Here is a 20,452-nt window from a genome sequence, read left to right as displayed (position 1 = left end):
AAGAGGGACACAAAAAATTACAGAATAAGGTCCATGAGGAAGGAGAGGGTCCTAAGTAACAATCAGAGGCAGAGAAGCCCTCTCAGAGAAGGAGTCACTCAAGGTGAATCTTGAAGGATGACCAGGAGCTTAAATAAAAAGTGCCAGTACGGCCCTCCAAGTGGAAGACACAGCATTGGCAAAGGGAAAGCAGCAGGGGAAAGCACGTTGGATACACCTCCCTGCCCTCTTCATTCTCCAGCATCCACAGGCCCCTGGGTCCTCAATCAGCTGCCAGTCTCCTTCAATGAGAGCTGAGGTGGGGCCCTCTGTGCTCTACCCCTGCCCCTGCCTACAGTGACCATCTGAACCAAACCACCCCTCACCCACTGATCCAGCCTTCTACTTCTTCCTCAGGGAACTCAGAACTCATCCTCCTAACAGGCAGAAGGCCTCTGTGGCAATTTCGAGGCTGCCTCAGAGAAAGAACCACACAGAGGTGTGTGACTTTTGGCCTCTGGGAATGACAGGCCTCAGACCCACTGAAACCACCCTACCCCCATTGCCTACAGCCCATGGTGAGGCTCCACACAGGCCCACATGAAGACACATGACACAGCAGGACACAGAGGGCCAAATGTTCCCCTTTATTATGGTTCATTCAGTTACCACTGACAGACACATTGGCTCAGGCAGGTCAACTGCCAGGTGGAGAATGGTCTGTGTCTCCCAGAAACAAGGAGGGGCAGGGGGCACCAGCAGAATGCAAAAGCAGGTGACTGGCTGGCCAAAGACCTGAGGATTCCCAGACTGACCTGGGCCTTCTTCCACCCAACCCTCAAGCCAGACCATCCAGCAGAGATGAATCTGTGCCCAGCCCCCACTTCTTGTACTGGCTCCCTCCCCAGGAAAGTGCATAGTTGCCTGGAGATGCAGCATCCCAGGGCCTGGACAAGCTGGGCCACACACAGGTAGCAGGTCTTCCTAAGGGCAGAGCCAGGGCATGGCCATACAGGTCTGAGCCAGGAAAGAGAAAGGGCAGGTAGGACAGGAAATCGACTGGAGGTGGCATCCAACAGGTCAAGAATGCTGGGCTGGCAGCTGGACCACAGGCCTCCTGGAGTTACCAGAGAGACAAAGAGAAAGGGAGCCAGAGGGCTGGGAGGGGAGAAAGGAAACGGGAGGAAGAACCTAGACCTAGGGTCTCTTTTCAGGTACTAGGGGCTGTGACAACTGCTTTCTGCAGAGAAAGTGGTGGAGGAGAGAGCCAATCACATTCTGGCCCAAGCCTAAGGGACCATTAGGAAGATAACTTCCCAGAGGCCCTGGCTCCCCTTATAGGAAAATGAAGTACCTGGAGCTCAAAGCTCAGGATGGCACCTGGAAATCCAGGTGTTGGGTTCTAAGCTGGAGCCACCCAGAGTGGCCAGGTGGGGTTTGGTTTTTCAAGCCAAATAGCCCAGGTGGGAGGTGGGGGCAGTGAGTGAGAAATGGGGAGCTGCTCCTTGGGTGAGAACCCACTCCCCTCCAGGCCTCCAAGAGAGCCAGGGCCTCTACCAACAACATTCTCACAACGCCTGGGACAGAACAGGCCTGCAGTCACTGTCCTGGAAAGGAAAGGGGTTGCTGACAGGGTGAGGAAGGGCCAAGAATCAAGTCTAGTAGGCAGAGGGAAGCAAGTAATCTTGATTTGAAAAAAAACAAGAGCCAGAGAATCTCCCCTCCCACCCCACCTAAACTGAAATCACATTCCAGCCATTGTGCTTCCACATAGGATTGGGCCTGTACTTCTTCCTGGGCCTTGAGTTCAAGGGCCCAGAACTGCCCTATGACCAAGAGTGAGCTGGGGTGGGGGGGATGCATGATCCCCTCTCACCGGGCCCTGCCTGCCTTCTCCTCTGATCTTCCCTCCAGAACCAGCCCTCTGAGCCTATCCCTTCTATCAGACCCAAACAGAACAGCTATTGCTCCCAGGAATCCAGTGGTCATTCAGAGACACCTAGCACCTGCCCAGTGGGCTTGAGCCAACCAAACGACACCCAGGGACCAGTACTTATTTACATACCCTCTGCTCCAGCTGCACCTTTACACCTGAAAATTGCCTGGACACTACCCAGCTCTTCAGGGAAGGCAGTGGAATCTGCCCTTATGGATGGCAGATGCCACCTAGAACACAGTAGGGGTAGGGTAGGAGAATCAGGCCACAGCCGGGACATAGGCAGACGGGGCTCAACGGGGCTCTGGGAAGAGAAGGAGGGGAAGGCAAGGCAGGGAAGAGAGGAGGCTGCCTTGCATTTCCATCCCCTGGGATTCAGGTACCCAGGTGGGCTCCGTATCTCCGGCTGTGGGCCCTCCCACATCAGGGCTAAGGCTCAGCTCCCCTGTCTGCTTCCTTGATCTGGGAAGGGGCTCAGTCTCAGGAGCAGATACAACTGGGACACTCAACCTTGGAGAAGACAAAGAAAAGCCACATAGAGAAGAGAGAGACCCTGGGAAGGAGAAGGGACCACAGGAATCTGACAGCAGGAAGAGAGGAGGGGAGGAGGAGGTTGGGGGTGGTGGCGGGGAGAGACCTGGATCAGAAGGAGCAAAAGAAGATCCTCTGCAGGTCTCCACTCTCCCCCCTACGATCCCCATGAGTTCTAAATACTGCTGCTTCCCAGTAAGACCAAAAGTGGAAAGTTTCAGCTCATAACCCTTGGGAGGGGGCCAGGCTCTTCTGCTATGCCTCCCCCTGCCCCATGAAGGGTCCCTGGGCCAAGGTCAGAGGGGGCAGCCTGGTGGAGGGTGGGGGGCTGGTTTAGTTCTAAACATACATCTAGCACCACAACAACAGAGACCTTCACTGCACACTATTCACAAGGGGACACAGACACAGCTATCACCACACGGGACAGCTCCACGTGAATCCAAGGGTGTGGGGGAGAGGATATACATATATATATATATAACTCTGATTCTTTGTACAAAGTGGAGGAGGAGAAAAAGGGAAGGGGGAACCCTGCTTGGTCACCACTACGTGTGGCTTGAGCCCCCGTTCCACCGGCCCCCAGCCAGCTTCTGGTAGGCTTGGCTCGTTCACATCTCATTGGAGTATGTGTAGTTGGGGGTGGCAGAATACTGAGTGTGCGGCTGATTCATGGCACCCTGCGCCGCCCCCATGGCTGCATTCTGGGCCGCCTGCTGCACGTGCGGGTTCTTCCATGCCCCTGTGGTCCACTCCTCCTGAGCTTTGCTGAAACTCCCCCCGCTGCCCCGATAGAATTTATGAACCTGTAGAATGAGGAGCACAAGGAAGGGTTAATCAAAGGGAAGAGGCAGCCCATCCAGAAAAGACATGGGAGCCAGAGAAAAGTCACCGCAAAAGCCAGTCCTCCCTCCCACCCATGCCCTGTGCACTGGGAGCAAAGTCCACCAAGCCATTCCAGAGTGAGTCCCTTGGAAGACCCCTGGGTCCTCTTGTAACTTGGGAGAAGGGTTGTTACAGATCACAGTCCCTTCCCAACACCACCCCCTAACCCTTGAGGTGACCACATACCATGCTGAGGGCAATGAAGGAAAAGACAGCCATGACCGTGAACATGACAGTGGGAATGAGCATCACCACCGCTGAGCCAACGTTCGTTCCGAAGAAGGAAATGGTAGCGATCCAGCCGCTGCAGAAATAGGCCAGCTGTGGGGCTGCCTTGCATGGTGAGGGGTACCCAGGAGCCACCCCACTAGAGTAAGGGACCATCTCATTGTCACAGGGAGAGACCATTATCATTGGATGCAAAGGGCCTGTGTCAGTGGTTCAGAAAGAACCCCTGGCTCAGGAAACAAGCTCCTCAGACATAAGGCTTCCTTCCCTCAGTTTAATCTCATGATGCTTGATACCCCTCAGCACTCCTAAAAACCACTGCAAGGTTCTCATTCCCCTCTGATGCTATGGCTCTGTCTACTATAAACTATCCTGAATCCTTTCACACTTCCAATAACTCATGGTGTTCCCACAGGCTAGGCAGCTTAGCCCACAAAAGTAAGCAAAGGACACACCCCAGGTGCCACCCTGCTAGCCCTGGGTCAGTCCCAGACACCCCAGTCTCTTACCAGACACCCCAGCCTGGGATGCCCACAGCCTGGATGATGCTGATGACCAGCTGGGCCATGAAGGTGAAGAAGAATGCCATGAAGCTGAAGGAGCTGTCAGTCCTGCAACAGAGGAGGTGGCTTCCATCACCTGGGTAGAGGGCCAGGGCTTCCCTGCCTTCAAGACTTCTAAGTCCTTCCAAGTTTAAGTGGGTACACAATAGACAGAAGACATTTAAAGGCCTTAGTTAAGAGGCCAAAATAGGACAGCGTTTACCCATGGATCTTTGCAAGTTTCCATGTGTTAGGCCTGTGTGTACAACGTTACATAGGGAGAGATCTCCTCACGAATGCACCACTCACTGGTACATGGATGGTTGGCCCCATTGGCACAGAAATAGATGGGTCCATTGTGGCAGGAATAAACAAACCCATTGTCAAAGGTTTGGACAGCCCTACCGGCACCAAGACATCTAGGTACATGGATGGATGGTCCCATAGGATAGAAAGTGTCATTGGCACAAGAACGGACACACTACTGGCACCAAGATTATAGCCTAATTGGCACATACATGGATGGGTCCAATAGGCAAAGATATTTGAGATCACACTGGCACTGAGAGGGACACTCCATTGGCACAAAGATTGAAAATCCCACTTGACACAAGGCAGACACCCATTGGCACTAAGACAGCTAGCCCTACTGATACATGGGTGGGTAATCCCTTTGGCACAGAGTTGGATGCCCTCATTAGCACATAGTGTCAGTGGCACATGGATGGCTTGTTCCATTGGCACGTGGATAGATGGTCTACTTGGCGCCAAATCAGCTAGCCCCACGGGTACAAGGATGGACAGCTCCATAAAGACAGGTGGCCCCATTGGCAAAACTTATCATGCAGCTAGCTGCCTGGGGTAGGGAAAACAAGAACAGGCCCGGTTTCTTTGTTGCCCCCACCCAAGGGTAGAGTGAGGAAGGAAGGAACTAAGAGAAAGGTTCTAACTTCCAGCCCTCTCACCCCAGCCAAGAGCTCCCAGGAAGCCTAAATCCTACCTGGCAGTCTGAGCTGAGGGTAAACAAAGGGAAAGTGAGTTTGCAGGATGGCAAAAAAAATAAAAAATAAAAACAAAAATACGTAGAGAAGAGACAGTAGAGATGGGCAAAGAGACAGGGTTAGGAGCTGGGGTTCAGCACCCATCACTTACTTGAAGGCCTTGTAAATGGGCCGAAACCAGCAGACGTAGGAGCAGGGTGTGAAGAGGATGAGCCAGAGAAAGGCGAGGCCAAAGTTGGTAGCTCCCCCGCCTCCGATCAGCCACGCGAGACAGCCCACCAGGTTCACGGCCAGCGTTACGCTATTCACTGCAGACCCAGGAGCACATGCACACACAGAGACAGACACCAGACACACACACAGACACCAAGGCCCATGCAGAAATATATGAGCACCCAGACACACACACATCCCCCACAACTCAACACAGACCCACAATCAAACACAGGCAAACAGCACAAGCACAGAAAGATGAAGACATACACAAACACGCATGCAAACCGCATTTGTACAGATTCACACCCACAAGTCACATCAGTGAATACACACACACAGATACACAAGACACACGTATACGTACACACACACAGGGAGTACAGACTGTGAGAAAGAAAACTGGGAGCTCAGACCAACCCCCTCCCACACCCGTTCCTGGGGATCTGAGAAATCCAGAGAACAAAGAGTCTCCAGATCAGGAACTCAGAGCCTCAGCCCAGCAAGCCCTGTTGAAGGGCCCCAAGGCCTCAGCCTGGGAGAAATGCTCTTCTCCTTATAAGAATTTCTCCTTATAAGAATGGCCTCAGCCCCTGGCCATCCCAGACCCACAGCAATCACCAAGCCCAAGGCACAGGAAACCCATCTTCCATCTTCTCTTGCAAGGTAGGGCATGAAAAGGGGAAAGTAAAAGGTAACATCTCTGTAAGCCATTGTACCATCCGCTCCACACTTAAATGGGGCAGGCAGCAGTGGCTGGGATCTGTCTTTCTTTAGTCCATTTCTTAGACAACTATTATGCCACCTCCTCCAAGAAGCCTTCTTTCACTACTGCAGCCTTATTCATCTCCCATCCCTCTGACCTCCTGAAGACTTGGGCGCTCTCATGCTTCCCCAGGTACAAATCCCAGCCCATCAACCAAACTAGAAGCTCCCCGAGAGTGAGACCCAGGCTCCCCCTCCTCTGTGCCCACATAATCTAGCTGAACCTCGGAATCACTGTATCCTTGAGTCACAGCCAGCAGGGACCTCAAGTCTGCTTATCTGATGCTGTCACTCACACACACCCAGGTCATCTGACAAAAGGGTGCTCCTTTCCTCGAACATTAGACTGAGTCCATTTAAGGCCCCACAAAGACTTACTGAATAAATGAAGGAAGGCAGGCTTAATCTTGGCCTCAAACAGCCAGGTATCTCTGGTCTTGGCTTCTGAATAGAACCCTGAAGCATCTCAAGGGTTATATACACTTCCTTGGGAACACAGCATCTGGCGGGCACCTACTGAGGACTTAGGAAGATATTTATAGCCCTTAAATCCAGCTCCTGGATGAGATCTTCTCAGGGGCAGAGTTCCCAGAGCCCAGGGCCAGTGCTCTCCAAGTCTGGCCTGACAATGCTGTCACCTGTGAAGGTACACCCTTCTCAGGGCCCCTCACAATGAGGGTAAGCATTTCTTTCTGTGAGTTTCAGCTGTATTTCCTCCACCCCTGTTTATAGCCCCCAGATTTCCTGGAACTTTGGTGTCCTCACTGATTTTATTTGCTCTTTATATAGAACAGACATTAAACTGTTTTTATATTGGTTTACATCTCTCTTCCCAGTCCCACTTCTCTCCAGCTCACTTGATCTAGTACCCCGGCCGTAATTATTCTACTGCCACAGACCATGAGAAATCGGCGCTTTTAAACTCTAAACCTCAAAATCTTAGAACATTAAAACTCTAGACTCAACACAGAGCTACACGGAACCACAGCGATCACTGAGACAATACCCTCTTTCCTATAAATGAGGAACCTGCCACTTGGGAAGTGGGGTGACCAGCCCAGCCTCCTCCCATATCTCCTAAATCCCAGCTGAATGTTCTTTTTGAGCAATTTTCCAGAGGAAGCAAGAAAAATGAGGCTTTGAGGGGAGGATTCCTCTCCAAATCCAGAATCCTGAGGCAGTCACCAGAGGTTCCCTGGAAAACTACTCCAGTGAAAAGGAGAAGGAGAGGAAGAAATGAGCAATTACACCGCAGACAGAGACCCCCACCTGGCTGCTCTGTGATTGGGAGATGGGGAGAGGCCTAGATGGGAGGTTGAGGGAAACTGAGGCTCAGCTGGGGAGTCGGCCCAGGAGAGGAGCCTGCAGGAGTCAGGCAGGGAAAGGCTTACTGGCCCACACAGATGCTGCAAGTGAGGCTGAAGGACACTGGGCCTGTGGGGACCCCGTCCCAATGCCCAGCACCCACCAGCCTTCCCCCTCCCCCACTCCCTAGCTATGGCCCACCCCCATCCCACAGCACTCACGCATCCAGAGGTAGTAGAGGCGCTTGGTCATGCTGAGATGCTGAGGAGGGATATCCGCCTCAAAGTCTTGGTAGAAACATGGCTTGAGCGGGATGAATTTGGGCAATGGTGGGAAGTTGTTCACTTTCTCTGTGGGCGAGGCACATCACATGGTATCACCCTGAATGTTCCCCTCCCTGATGATCCAATATGATCACTCTTTCCCCGGCCTGGGCTGCCCTCTTGGCCCCTGTGGGCACAGGCCACTTTGCTAACCCCACCCAGCTATCCCCGCTGCCTCAGGTCTCCCAAAGTAGCCCTGAGGCAGTGTCACTGTCTCTCAGAAGAATAAAAACAATAAACACTGTCCATCAGGGGTGCAGCACCCTCTTCAGTGGGGGGCCAGTTCCGGGTAGAGGAAGCAGGATGGTGAGTCTGGGTACGTGGGTTCTAGCCTCCACTCCAACACTCATGCTCTTGGGTGAGTCACTACCCCTCTCCAGACCTCAGTTTATCCAGTGGGGTGGGGGTCAAACTAGATATTCCCTACAGGTCCCTCCAGCTCTGAGCCTTTGGAAACCAGACAACTCAGAAACCAGAAGGAAAAGGTCTCAGAGTATTAGAGAGTAATGGTGACAGAGAGGATGGAGACTGAGCCACCCATGCCACTTATCAGTCAGACAGAGAGTAGGACGAGAGCATCAGGATGCGCTACCTTGGTCCCCAGGGTCAGAGGTCTGACAGAGGGCTAGACAGTGAGGGTCTTGGATAAATAGGCCTCAGTGGGGAACCAGGGGAAATCCAGGGGCAAGAGGACAGAAATAACCTAACCTTCAAAAACTAGGGGGTGTAAAGGGACCCCTACCTTAAGTTCACTGTTACATCCTACCCAAGTGGCCCACCCTCTCCTTACCTGACATGATGGCACCAGCCGGCCCAGCGGCCTGTCCACTCCTCTTTGTCCTGAACTGGAAGGAAAAAGAGCCAGAGAAGGTTGAGGATCATGGCTCACCCAACCTAGTCCTTCTCTTAGTCCCAGCCAGGCTGCAAACTCCCTGGAGCAGGACTCATCCCACATTTCCACGGTGGAATGAACCGGAGGCAGCTCCCACCTCACAGAGCAGCAATGAAGACCCAATGCAGCCAAAAATAAATAAATAAATAAATAGGTAGATAAATAAATAAATAAAATCTGTCAAAAAATTAAAAAAAAAATACTGATATGGAAAGAACTCCACAACTACAAGTAGTTGAAAAAATGCAAGACACAGAATAGTTTATGCTACCTTTCATATTAAAAAAAAGAAAAAAAAGGAGGGGAGAGGAGAATAAAAATATTTTTTGCTTTTGTCCCCAGAATCCTACTTCTAGTTATTTACCCACAAGTAAGAAACAACAAATACATGTTATTCAACATGACACTATTTTGCAATAGCAAAATGTTGGAAGCAACCTAAATCCAACTGTTTGAATAAACTATGGTACATCAGTCAATGCAGTAATATATAGATGTAAAAAAGAATGAAGATGGTCTCTATGAACTGCTATGGAATGATTTCCAGGATATACTGTTAAGTAGAAAAAGCAGGGAATTCCCTGGTGGTCCAGTGGTTAGGACTTGGCACTTTCCCTCACGGGACTGGGTTTGATCCTTGGTCAGGGAACTAAGAACCCACAAGCCTCGAAATGCGGCCAAAAACAGAAACAAACAAAAAAGAAATTGGAGAGAACCATTAAAATAGAAATAAACAAAAACAAACGAAGTTATCTATACTGTGAATTGATAACACAATCACACAGGAAAAAGAACTGGCCAAGTGACTTGATCTCAGTACTCTGTGTTCTCTTAGAGGGATATATCTCAAGAGCAAAAACAACTGGAAAGAAATCTGAAATCTTAGCGGGTTTACTCTTACTGTTGGTACTAGTGTGGTGATTCTGAAACTCTGTCATGTGAACCGTAGCAGACAGCATATGAGAGAATGTGTTCATGTTGTTGGAACCTGGGTTCTCAGTGTTAGGTATGGAGACAGAATATGGAATATAGGAAGGTAAGACAGAGTCCTGTGATGTTGGATTTGAATTGGAGGCATCAATATGAACTCATGACTTTAAAAATATGTGGCTGGTCCCAAGCCAGGACAAGGAAATACAACGTTAGCCTAAAACATCTTGTGGTGCCAGAAGCAAGAAGGAATTCAACTAATTGGTGTCAAGAGGACACCAGTTTGAAGGAACTACCACCAGCCAAATTTGGGAGAATTAAGAGCTTCAAAAATAATGACAGTAATATAACATTATTAAAAAATAATCCATGAGTCCAAAGTGACACTCTTATTTTTAAAAAGAAGAGGGAGGAAGGAAGAAAGAAAGCTATTCTTTGCAGAAGAATGCTAGCACTAAGTGTAGGAGTGACAGAATTAGAAAATCTCCTAATTTTGCAATCATGAATGTAATAGCTGATTCAGACAAGGATCCTCAGTGGCTGCTAAATATTTCACTGGATGAAAGATTGTTGGGGAATTCCCTGGTGGTCTAGTGCAGCAGTCCCTGACCTCTCTGGCACCAGGGACCAGTTTCGCAGAAGACAATTTTTCCATGCATGGTGCAGGGGTGGGGGGGTGGGGGTGGTTCAGGCGGTAATGCAAGCGATGGGGAGCGGCAGATGAAGCTTCGCTCTCTCACTGTGTGGCCTGGGTCCTAACAGGCCTCGGGCTGCAGACTGATGGGGGAGGGGGGTTGGGGACCCCTGGTCTAGTGGATAAGACTCTGCACTCCCAGTGCAGGGGACCCAGGTTCAATCCCTGGTCACGGAACTAGATCCCACATGCATGCCTCAACTAAGAGTTCACATGCCACAACTAAAGAGCCCAAGCGCTGCAACTAAAGATCCTGTGTGCCGCAACTAAGACCTGGTGCAGCCAAATAAATAAATAAAATATTAAAAAAAAGAAAAGCTACATGGCAACAAAAACTGATGTGTAAACCTTGACTGGATCCTGGTTCAAGAGGGAAACACTGGGATATCAGAGGAAACTTGAATATAGACTCTAGATAATATTATTATGTCTACGTTACATTTCTTGGGTGTGATAATGTTATTGAGGTTATGTAGGAAAATGTCCTTTTTCTTAGGAAATATGTGCTCAAGTGCTTAGGGGTAAAGTATCGTGATATCTGAAACTTGCTTCAAATAGTTCAGAAAAATAAGAAATAATGAATGGATAGATATAGACAGAATCAAAGCAAATGTGGCAAATGCTAACAATTGGTGAATCTGAGTGAAGTTATATGAGTGTCCCTTGTATTATTCTTTCAACTTTAGTTTAAAGTTTTCAAAATAAAAAGCTGGAGAAAAAATATGAGTAATGTCAGTAATGGATCATAACACACTGAAAGAATGCATAAGTGCACTATAATACACAAAAGAAAGGGAGGAGGGAAAGAAAAGTTCTAATATAGAAGGAATGACATAATTTTTTAAATCATTATTTTGCAACCCCTATGTCAGAACTGGTACAGGCAAGGATTATCAATGGCTGCTTACACCACTGGGTGGAAGGTGGTTAGGGAAGAGGGGAGTCACACAGTCTGAGTGTCACCCTCCAGATTATATATTAATCACAAGAGAGAAAAGGTACTTCTATGAGAGGATCTGGCAGACCAAGTGACCAAACTTAGCATTTCTGATAATGGGACGAAAGGACATTATGTGCCTCATGATGTGATACACACAGAAGGACATAAGATCATCAATGCAGTATTATTGCCAAAATCTTTAGTCTGAAAATAATTATTAAGAAAAAGAATCTGACAAATCCAGACTGTGGGAAATTCTCCAAGATAAACGTTAATGTCGTGAAAGATAAAAATTGGTAAAGGGACTCATCTAAATTAAAGGAGACTAAAGAGACATGCAACCAACTGCAATGACTGGTCCTGGCTTTTTAAATCACAGCTATAAAGGACATTTTTAGGACAAGTAGAAAAATTTGAATATAGACTGAACAGTAGATATCATTGTTCAATGTTAAATTTCTTAGGTGTTGTGGTTACATAGGAGAATATCTTTGTTCTTAGGAGATACATGCTGACATATTTAGAAATACAGTGTCTTGTCTGCTACTTACTTTCAAATGGTTCTGCAAAAAAATCAGAGATAGGGAATTCCCTGGTGGTTCAGTGGTTAGGACTCGGCGCTTTCACTGCTGTGGGCCCGGGTTCAATCCCTGGTGGGGGAGCTAAGATCCCTCAAGCCACGCGGCACGGCCAAAAAAAAAAAAAAAAAAAAAATCAGAGATATTGATAGACAAAGCAAATGTCATGAAATGTTAACAGCTGGTGAATCTAGGTGAAGTACCCTAGTACAAGCGTTCATTGCACTGTTCTTTAAACTTTTTGTAGCTTTGAAATGTTTCAAAATAAAAAGTTGGGGAAATAGACATACAGATGGCCAATGGGTATCAATACATGAAAAGACGCTCAACATCACTAATCATCAGGGAAATGCAAATCAAAACCACAATGAGATATCACCTCACACGTGTTAGAATGGCTGTTATAAGAAGGATGAGACACCAAATGTTGGTGAATGAAATCTTGCCATTTGTGACAACATGAATGGACCTTGAGAGCATTATGCTAAGTGAAGTAAGTCAGACAAGGAAAGACAAATACTGTACGATCTCACTTATTTGTGGAATCTAAAACAAAATAAAATTTAAAAAAGCAAACAAACAAAAAACCAAGCTCATCCATACAGAACAGATTGGTGGTTTCCAGAGGCGGGGGCTGAGGGGTGGGTGAAATGGGTGAAGGGGGTCAAAAGGTACAAACTTCCAGTTCTAAATAAATAAATCACAGGGATGTAAGGTACAGCATGGTGACTACAGTTAATAACACTGTACTGCATATTTGAAAGTTGCTAAGAGAGTAAATCTTAAAAGTTCTCATCACCAGGAAAAGAAATTCTGTAACTATGTGTGGCGGTGGATGTTAACTAGCCTTATTGTGGTGATTAATTCACAGTACATACAAATATTAAGTTGTACAAATATCATTATGTTGTACACTTGAAAGTAATGTATGTCAATTATACTTCATAAAAATAAATAAAGGGACTTGGTGGCGCAGTGGATAAGACTTGGCGTTCCCAATGCAGGGGGCCCGGGTTCAATCCCTGGTCGGGGAACTAGATCCCACATGCATGCCGCAACTAAGAGTTTGCATGCCACAACTAAGAAGCCTGGAGCCACAACTAAGGAGCCCGCCTGCAGCAACTAAGGAGCCCATGTGCTGCAACTAAGGAGCTGGCGAGCCGCAGCTAAGACCCGGCGCTACCAAATAAGTAAATAAATAAATATTTTTTTAAAATAATAAAATAAAATTTTAAAAATAAATAAATAAATACTTTTAAGTCAGGATGGGGATATATACAGTTGCATTTCATAATATATACACAAAGAATCTCTAGTAGGACATCAAGAAAAAAATAATTGTGGTTCCTGGGGGCCAGAGGAACTGAATACATGCGGAATAGGGGAGTAGGTGGGAGGAAATTTTTACTGTGTATCCTTATACCGTCAAATCCAAGACACCATCAATTTTAAGATAGATCATTATCTTATTGAACAAAAGAAAGAAAAAAATGCCACCAACTTATAATGATAAGATGCCAAAATTTTAAAGACACAGACATTAAAATGTTTTCGGAAATATCAAAATGTTCATCTTAGAACTGATGAAATTTAGGACATCTTTTTGAATTATGGATCACGTAACTGTATTACCTGTTTAGAAAAAAAAAAAGAAAAGTCAGGCAGAAGAGGATGAGCTGGCAAAGAATGAGTAGGAGCAGCTGATGAGGCAGGAGGAAAACCAGGAGAGTGTGAAGTCTCCAAAGCCAGGAGTAGAGAGTGGACAAATATGACAGATGCCCCTGAGAGGTCCAGCATGGAAAGGGCTGGACTGAAAAATGTCCAGTACGCTCAGCAACAGCAAGTCACCTGTGACCCCAGCAAGAACTACTTTGGTGGCGGTGGCAGCTGGGAGTTGGGGGGAGGGGTGGGAGGGGGTAGTAGCAGCCAAATTATATAGTTGAACACATAAGCTGAGAGCAGGTGTAGACAGCACGTTGAAGAAGCCTGCCTTGGAAGAGAACAGAGACAGGGTACTACCTGGGTGGGCTATGGGGTCCAGGGAGGACTATGTCTGAGGGTTGTTTGTTTAGGATGTTAATAAGCTAGAGATGTGAAAGATCCAGGGAAGAGTTGCAATTACAATAGAGACAGAGGTTAATTAATGGAGCAAACCCCTGAAAGGGGGAGAAGCATGAGGTCCAGTGCAAAGAGGTGGGACAAGCCTCAATCCTAACAGGTGGCAAGGAGAACATGACGCAAGCAGATCGGGGAGGTTTGAGGCCTTGGAAAGGACAGTGCACATCCCACATATCTGCTTCAATTTTCTCTGTAATAGGGGAGACACGTCTGAGTTGAAAGTGAGGTGGTTAAGAGTAGAGGATGCAGCTAAATCAAGGGACAGTTACAACAAAGCCTGAGAAGTGCTCCAGGAGAGCAAGTACACAAAGCTATGGGAACACAGAGGAGCACCTCCCTGGTCCATCCTGGAAAAGCCAGGGAGGGCTTCACAGAGGAAGCGATATCAGAGCTGAATCCTGGAGGATGAATAAGAGTTGGCCAGGAAAGGAAAGAACCAGGAAAGCACACGCAAAGGGAAGGTCAGGAGTAACAGCATGGCGAATTCAAGGAACAGAAAGAAGTAGAGCACAGATAAAGTCCAAAGTGGAAGTAAGGAAGAAAAGGCAACAATAGGGTTGAAAGGTGGGAGGGGCCAGTCATCCTGGCCTTGAAGGCCATGAGCAGGATTTGAGTTTTATCCTGAGACTTGCGAGCCACTGAAGGTTTCTATTCTTCTTCTTCTCCTTTTAAAAAATATAACCTCAAAATTTCTTTTTTAATAAAATGAAATTATGTTGCTTTTTAGCAACATGTATAAAAATATCTGCAAGTTAAAAAAAACAAATCAAAGTGCATGAAGTAGAAAATACAAGTTCTTCCAAAATCCACCTTCTCAGTGGTCACCCCTTTAACAGTCTGACCTTTAGGTTTTTGGTTTTTATGTATACATAAGCATATATGACAAAAATGAGATCATTTTATACACGCTCTTTTATAACCTGTTTTTTTCCACTCAATACCTCATGACAATGTTTCATGTCAATGAATACAGGTTACCTCAAACTTTTTAATGACTGGTCAACCAGGTCAACAACGTCCTTGGCCATAGAGTGGTCAGGTGTGACATGGGCTGATTTGGCAATTAGGAGGTCACAGCTTCAGGAAGTGGTGGGGTAGAGGCCAGCTGCCCAGAAATGAGGGAACATGAGGAGAGGAAGAGGGACAAGTCTAGCAGACTAATCTTTCAAAAAACTCAGCTGATGGACACCCCTGGTGGTCCAGTAGTTAAGACTGCGCCTTCCAATGCAGGGGGTGTGGGTTTGATCCCCGGTCGGGGAGCTAAGATCCCACATGCCTCGCAGCCAAAAAACCAAAACTTAAAAAAACAGAAGCAACATTGTAACAAATTAAATAAAGACCTAAAAAAAATTTTTTTTAAATCAAAAAACGCAGCTGAGACTCTAATATAACATAGAGGATATTAGTGTCAACAAAGAAACACCATACACTAAAGGATTAATAGTAGCGATCTCTTGATAGTGACATTACAAGTTATTTGTTGTCTTTCTTTTATCTTTATTTTCTAAAATTTCTGCAACAGTCATATATCACTTTTCTAGTGAGACAAAGCCACAGGTTTAAAACAGCAGCAGCTAGAGGAAGACATACAGTTAGAAAGGTTTTTCCAGATAGGAGACTTGAGCATATATATAAGCTGGGAGGAAGGTATTATTAAGGAAAACGGTGGAGAGGCTGAAGATACAGTAGAGGGGGAAAGAGCTGACAGACACTGCTATCTCAGGAGATAGGTAGGGCCAGCATCCATAGCACAGAGCAGGTATGTTAGATTAGGAGCCCTCCTTCTACTGGGATTCAAGAAGTGGAGAAACGTAAGTGTGGTTCCAACTCCCACATACAACCCCCCTCAACTAACCCTCTCCATGAGTAAAGGGCTTTGGGATAATAGTCCAAGTTTGGAATACTCCTCCCATGGAATAGAATGGAAAGCTGATGGGAAGAGGAAAGGGGTTTCTAGAAGTGATGGAGGGACAGCTGAGGCTGGAGACCCTCCACGGAAGCAGAACCAGACTGCCCTGGTATGTGATGGCCACCAGAAGCTTTCCATATTCTGAGTATAGAATCCAGAATTGGGGGGTCTGCTGCTGGGGTGGGACACACAGGCAAAGTGGCATGGTCACTGAGGGCATGAGCCAGAGAATGGTTAAAATCCTGGACCATGGAGTCCAGGAAGGACACAGAAGGTGTCATGCTCATGAGACAGAGAAAATGGAGGTGTCAGAGAACTTGAGGTCTCCTTGAGGTCCCAAAGTAGGTAAAGCAGAAATTGGACTGTGGTCAGAGAATGATACTGGAGTTTAAGATTTTGGAGGTGGCAACATGCCAATGATGAACAGACTCAGGTGTAGCTGGTAGAAAGGGTGGCCAAAGGAGGCATTGCCCCCCATGAGACAATGGGATGTGGAAAGGGAGACTGTGGTCCAGCACTAATGTCCTCCAGGGAAACAAAGAAGAGAGGCAGGGGGAGACTGGGCAATAACTAGATTGTAGGAGCCTCAGGGAAGGAGGCTCTAACCCTGGCTCCAACCTGACTCCCGTCTGGTCCCAGGCTGTCTCCCAAAGGTGTGCCCATGGTTACAGAGAAGTCAGTGTAGCAAAGTATGGATGGTGGGAAAGCCAGCACTCAGGGCCAGAGTACAGAGCAAGGCTGCCTTGTTTGTACATGGTTAGCCCAGAGAGAATTTAGGCTTGGGAGGGCTACAGGAGGCTGAGGTCACAAGAATGGAAGGTTCCAGGCTCTTCTGCTCTTATAGCAGGGCTTAGCCTTTATACTTGTATTGGGGGAGAGGGGAGCAGCAATGACTGGCCTCTGCAAACCAAAGTTCTTAAACTGCAAAATGGGAGAAGTAGCAATTCCTCAACTGAGAGTCTTTCATAACGCTGGGAGGCACTGGGGGTGCTACATATCCCCCCAAAGATGTAGGCCTAAAGAAGCACCTCCTTAGTTATCAATAAGACAGCAAATACTAACTGAATTTTGTTCGAAAAAACCAGACTATAATTTATTCCATTTCTAACTGTGAAGTTGGGAGGACAGAAGGTCCCACAGTAAAGAAAGTGAGGTCCATGGCAGAGAGAAGGGAGTCAAGTATGGCCTCAGATCAGGACAGGGACCTGGGGTTAGTTCCAGGACTCCCTACTCACCAGCCCTCCCTCCTCCCCAGCCTGAGCCCCCATCCTTGGCATAGAAATGGTCATTTTCTTGCTGTCTGCCCAGAGCCTATCTGCTAAGATGGAAGTTTCCCCCTCTTGCTCTACCTCTGGTCCCCTTAACCCACACCCAATCCCATATCTCCAGCCCTGATGTCCCCAAACTATGACTATTCCTCAGAGAACAGTACACTCCTAGCATTGCTATCACTGTCCTATGATGACTCTTCAGTAGCCCCTACTGATCCTGTGCTTGGCAGTCAAGACCTTGTGTCAATCAGCTACAAACCTCCGACCCACCACCTTTTGCTTCTCTACCACAGGCTGACCTACTTCCCACACAACCCAGCTTCATGCAGATCATATCAAGCCATCCTGTCTGCTTCCAGTGACCCTAAACCAGAGCCCTATCACCTCCTCTGAGTCCTACTATTTTTCTCACACCCCACCTCTTCTGGGAAGCCCTTCCAGACATCGCTGCTGTGCCTCCCACTGCTTAAATTCTGAACCAGTTATTGGGCACCAAGTGCTCACTCATTCTCATCCAATCTCTTCCTCGTTCCATCATGGATGGGGCTTCCAGGAGGGACCCAGCACAGGGCAGGGCACAGAGAATGGGCAATTATGTTCTTGCTTAAGCCTTGGACACCCTCCCGGGGTAGGAGTGGAGCAACTGATGCCCTCCCCAAATCAGGCTAAGCCCACAGCTTCTGTGAACCCTGCTGTACCACACTTCCTCCAGGAGACGTTCAGAGACTCCGGGCTGTCAGCAAGGAAGGAAGTGCAGCCTGTAGAGGAACTGCTGTGGGGAGGGGGCAGGGACAGGGAGAGGAAGGCAGAGGGAGGGGGGAGAAAAGGAAAAGGAAGAGGTAGAAGAACTGAGAAGGACGCTCTAAACTAGAACAAGCAGCTTCCTCAAGGGAGGTCAGTACTTAGTCCTATTATTTCATCCCTAGAGAAAGGTGCTGGCAAAGAGATACCCAGAGAGAGGAATCAATTTGTTCAGAGGTGGCCAGCCAGCCCACCAGAGAAAGGGTTAAAGAAACAGGAACAGAGCCCAAGGCCCCTAACCAGAGCTCCCCTCCCAGGACCCTGCTAACTCTCCATGGGTTTGCTAGACCTAAGAAGACCCTCTTTCTGTGGCCCATGACTGGTCAGTCCTCTCTCAGCAACTCAGGCTCATCAAACCCAGATCAAATCTCAACTAGCACCATCTGTGCAGCCCCAGACAAAATCTCTTTGCCAGTCATGCCCCTGCAAGAACCATTTCCCTCTCTCAGAGGCCTGCCCCTTGGAGGCAGAACAGTTAGGGCACAGGCTGCAAAATTCTCCAGACTTCTCCACCCCATGCGCACAGTCACGTGGCTGGACTCACAGGCCAGGCTCCCCAACAGCTATGCTTAATTCCCACCTCTATGCCTTTGCCCAGACTATTCCCCGAAAATGCCCTCTGTTACCTCTCCTCTCATCCCAATCTCACTGCCTCCAAGAAGCCTCCTATTCACTGCCTCTTGCCTCCCTTTCTCCTTGTGCTCCTAGTGTCCACGGGAAAGTCTGCCCAGCCCTCCCTAAACTCCTTATCCTGGAGCTGGGGCATTGCCGGTTTGAACTACCTGAGATAGTGAATTCTCAGTCCAAGACTATACTTGGTTTTCCCAACCTTTAGATTAGGAGCTCCCAGAGGCAGGGGCAGAGACGGGTTCCCAAACATCTCACCCCAATCCTCGTGACTGACTCCGGTCAGCGTTGGAATGAGCTTCATCTGGCGCCCCCAACACACCACCCCAAAGCCCTGGTGGCCCACAGGCTCAAGCCAATGCACCCATCCCATGAAGCACTGAGGTGGTTCAGACGAGTTGTCCAAAGGTCCGCCGCCTCGCTTAGGCGGGGTCTAGGAGGTGGGGAGTACAACCTGCATCCACCTGCAGGCGCCTCTTGTAAGGAAGGACCCAAAGGAGGCCACAGTCAACCCGCCTCCAGACGCCCCCATCCCAGGCCGCGTGCGCCATCCCCAGGAGGAGGAGGAGGCCTGTTTCCAGGGAACGCCAGGTGGGGCTGAGGGGGTATGGAGGGCCCAAGGCCCAGGCTCCAGAATCTAGGGGTCTGACGTCATCCAAGACTGGGTTCCTTCTGTGGGAGCCGGGAATGGGGATGGCGGGGGTTGTGGGGGTCTGGGGCACCCGAGGTTCTCTTCCCCGGCCCCAACAGGGAAGGTCACCTCGACTCTGCGCCTCTCCCGCTCGACCTGACCCCGGCATCCAAAGGTGAAGCGTAGGGGGTACAAAGCTGGAGATGGGGTGACCCCTTCCCGCCCTGCGCCCAACTTCCCTACAAAGCCCTTTTCTGGCCCTTTAGGCCCGGGACTCACCCGCTGCTGTCGCTCGGCTGCGGAAAGGCCGCCGCGCTACGCTGCTATGCACCCAACGATGAGGCGCGGAGCCGGCCGCGAGCGGCTCCGGGGCTGGCGACGGGGTGCGCGAGCGTGCGCGCGCCTCGGGCCAGTTCCTCGCGCGCCCGCGCCGGCCTGCCTGCAGCAGCCGCTCTCGCGAGATTCCCGAGCTTCCTCTAGGGCCGCTCCTCCTGAACTCGCGAGAAGGAAGGCCTGGCCATCCCCGCACCTTACAGGAGCTGTCCGAGGTGCTAAGTTCCAGGGACAGGGCCCGATCAGGTGGTCGGCAGGCACGGCGGGGACAAGAGCAAGGCGAGAACGTCGAGGAAGAGACCAAGAAATGGGAGTCTGGTACCAATAATCAGAGCCTCAGCTTCCAAATCTGTAAACTGGGGAAAATAACCTCCCATGCCAGTCCCAGGAGCCACTGGGACGTACCAGAAAGGAAGAATGAGAGGGAGCTTTGTGAGCAGGAGTGTGATGACTGGTGAAGGCCCTTCAGATCCACAGACCCAAAGTGACAGAGAGGGGATGGAGGATGGAAGATCAGAGATGAAACATAAAGAGACAGAAACGAGACATAGACAAGGACACACAAATCCAAAAATGATAGACATAGAAAGACAAGAGAGGAGAGCCATGAACATAGAGACACAGAAACACGAAGAGACAGAGACATGGAGAGATCAAGATTTGGAGAGGGAAAAAAAAAGACAAAGAAAGAGGGGAGAGAGCATGAGGAAGTGAGAAAGAGATAAGAAATAGGGACTGACAAACTACACAGAGGGATAGAAAGGGAGAGGCCTAGAAAGAAAAACAGAAAAAGAAAGAGAGAGAGAGAGGAAGGGAGAGATAAAGAAAGAAACTGTGTTATGCAGAGATGAACACTGAAAGTGAGTAGAAATCAGGCTAAATGTTTAAAAACCCAGAACCAATGAGGGTAGAGAGAGACCCACTTGGAGAGATGGGGCTGGGAGTGAAAGACAGACTGGCTTTTATTGTGAGTGATGTTTACATTGTAAACCTCCTGTGGGATATCTACAACCAGGGCCA

General features: G+C 48.6%; 1 protein-coding gene across 2 annotated transcripts; it reads right to left on the bottom strand.

Annotated features, from left to right (window-relative positions):
* Positions 1 to 603: 603 nt before the first annotated feature.
* SCAMP5 (secretory carrier membrane protein 5) lies at positions 604 to 19,466 on the bottom strand. Of its 2 annotated transcripts, XM_068537123.1 has the most exons (8): positions 19,379 to 19,466; positions 11,716 to 11,826; positions 8,499 to 8,553; positions 7,607 to 7,735; positions 5,254 to 5,410; positions 4,069 to 4,170; positions 3,518 to 3,635; positions 604 to 3,252 (listed from the first exon to the last, which is right to left on the bottom strand). In XM_068537123.1, the coding sequence occupies exons 3-8, from the start codon at positions 8,503 to 8,505 to the stop codon at positions 3,058 to 3,060; spliced, it is 708 nt and encodes a 235-aa protein (XP_068393224.1). In that variant the 5' UTR covers positions 8,506 to 8,553; positions 11,716 to 11,826; positions 19,379 to 19,466; the 3' UTR covers positions 604 to 3,057. The 2 variants fall into 2 exon arrangements, with proteins under 2 accessions (XP_068393224.1, XP_068393234.1); XM_068537133.1 differs by lacking the exon at positions 19,379 to 19,466 and having other exon boundaries at positions 11,716 to 11,836.
* Between the last annotated feature and the right edge of the window lie 986 nt (positions 19,467 to 20,452).

This window comes from Eschrichtius robustus, chromosome 1, assembly GCF_028021215.1.
Source record: "Eschrichtius robustus isolate mEscRob2 chromosome 1, mEscRob2.pri, whole genome shotgun sequence".
Lineage (NCBI taxonomy): Eukaryota > Metazoa > Chordata > Mammalia > Artiodactyla > Eschrichtiidae > Eschrichtius > Eschrichtius robustus.
This window is presented reverse-complemented; position numbering and strand designations above follow the sequence as displayed.

What these genes read in the sequence shown, in the direction of transcription:
- SCAMP5 (XM_068537123.1), bottom strand. An exon ending in CCTCTACTACCTCTGGATGC is followed by an intron (nt 5,411 to 7,606) that starts GTGAGTGCTGTG and finishes CTGGGTCTGCAG; the next exon opens with TGAATAGCGTAACGCTGGCC. An exon ending in CCCATTTACAAGGCCTTCAA is followed by an intron (nt 4,171 to 5,253) that starts GTAAGTGATGGG and finishes CCTCTGTTGCAG; the next exon opens with GACTGACAGCTCCTTCAGCT.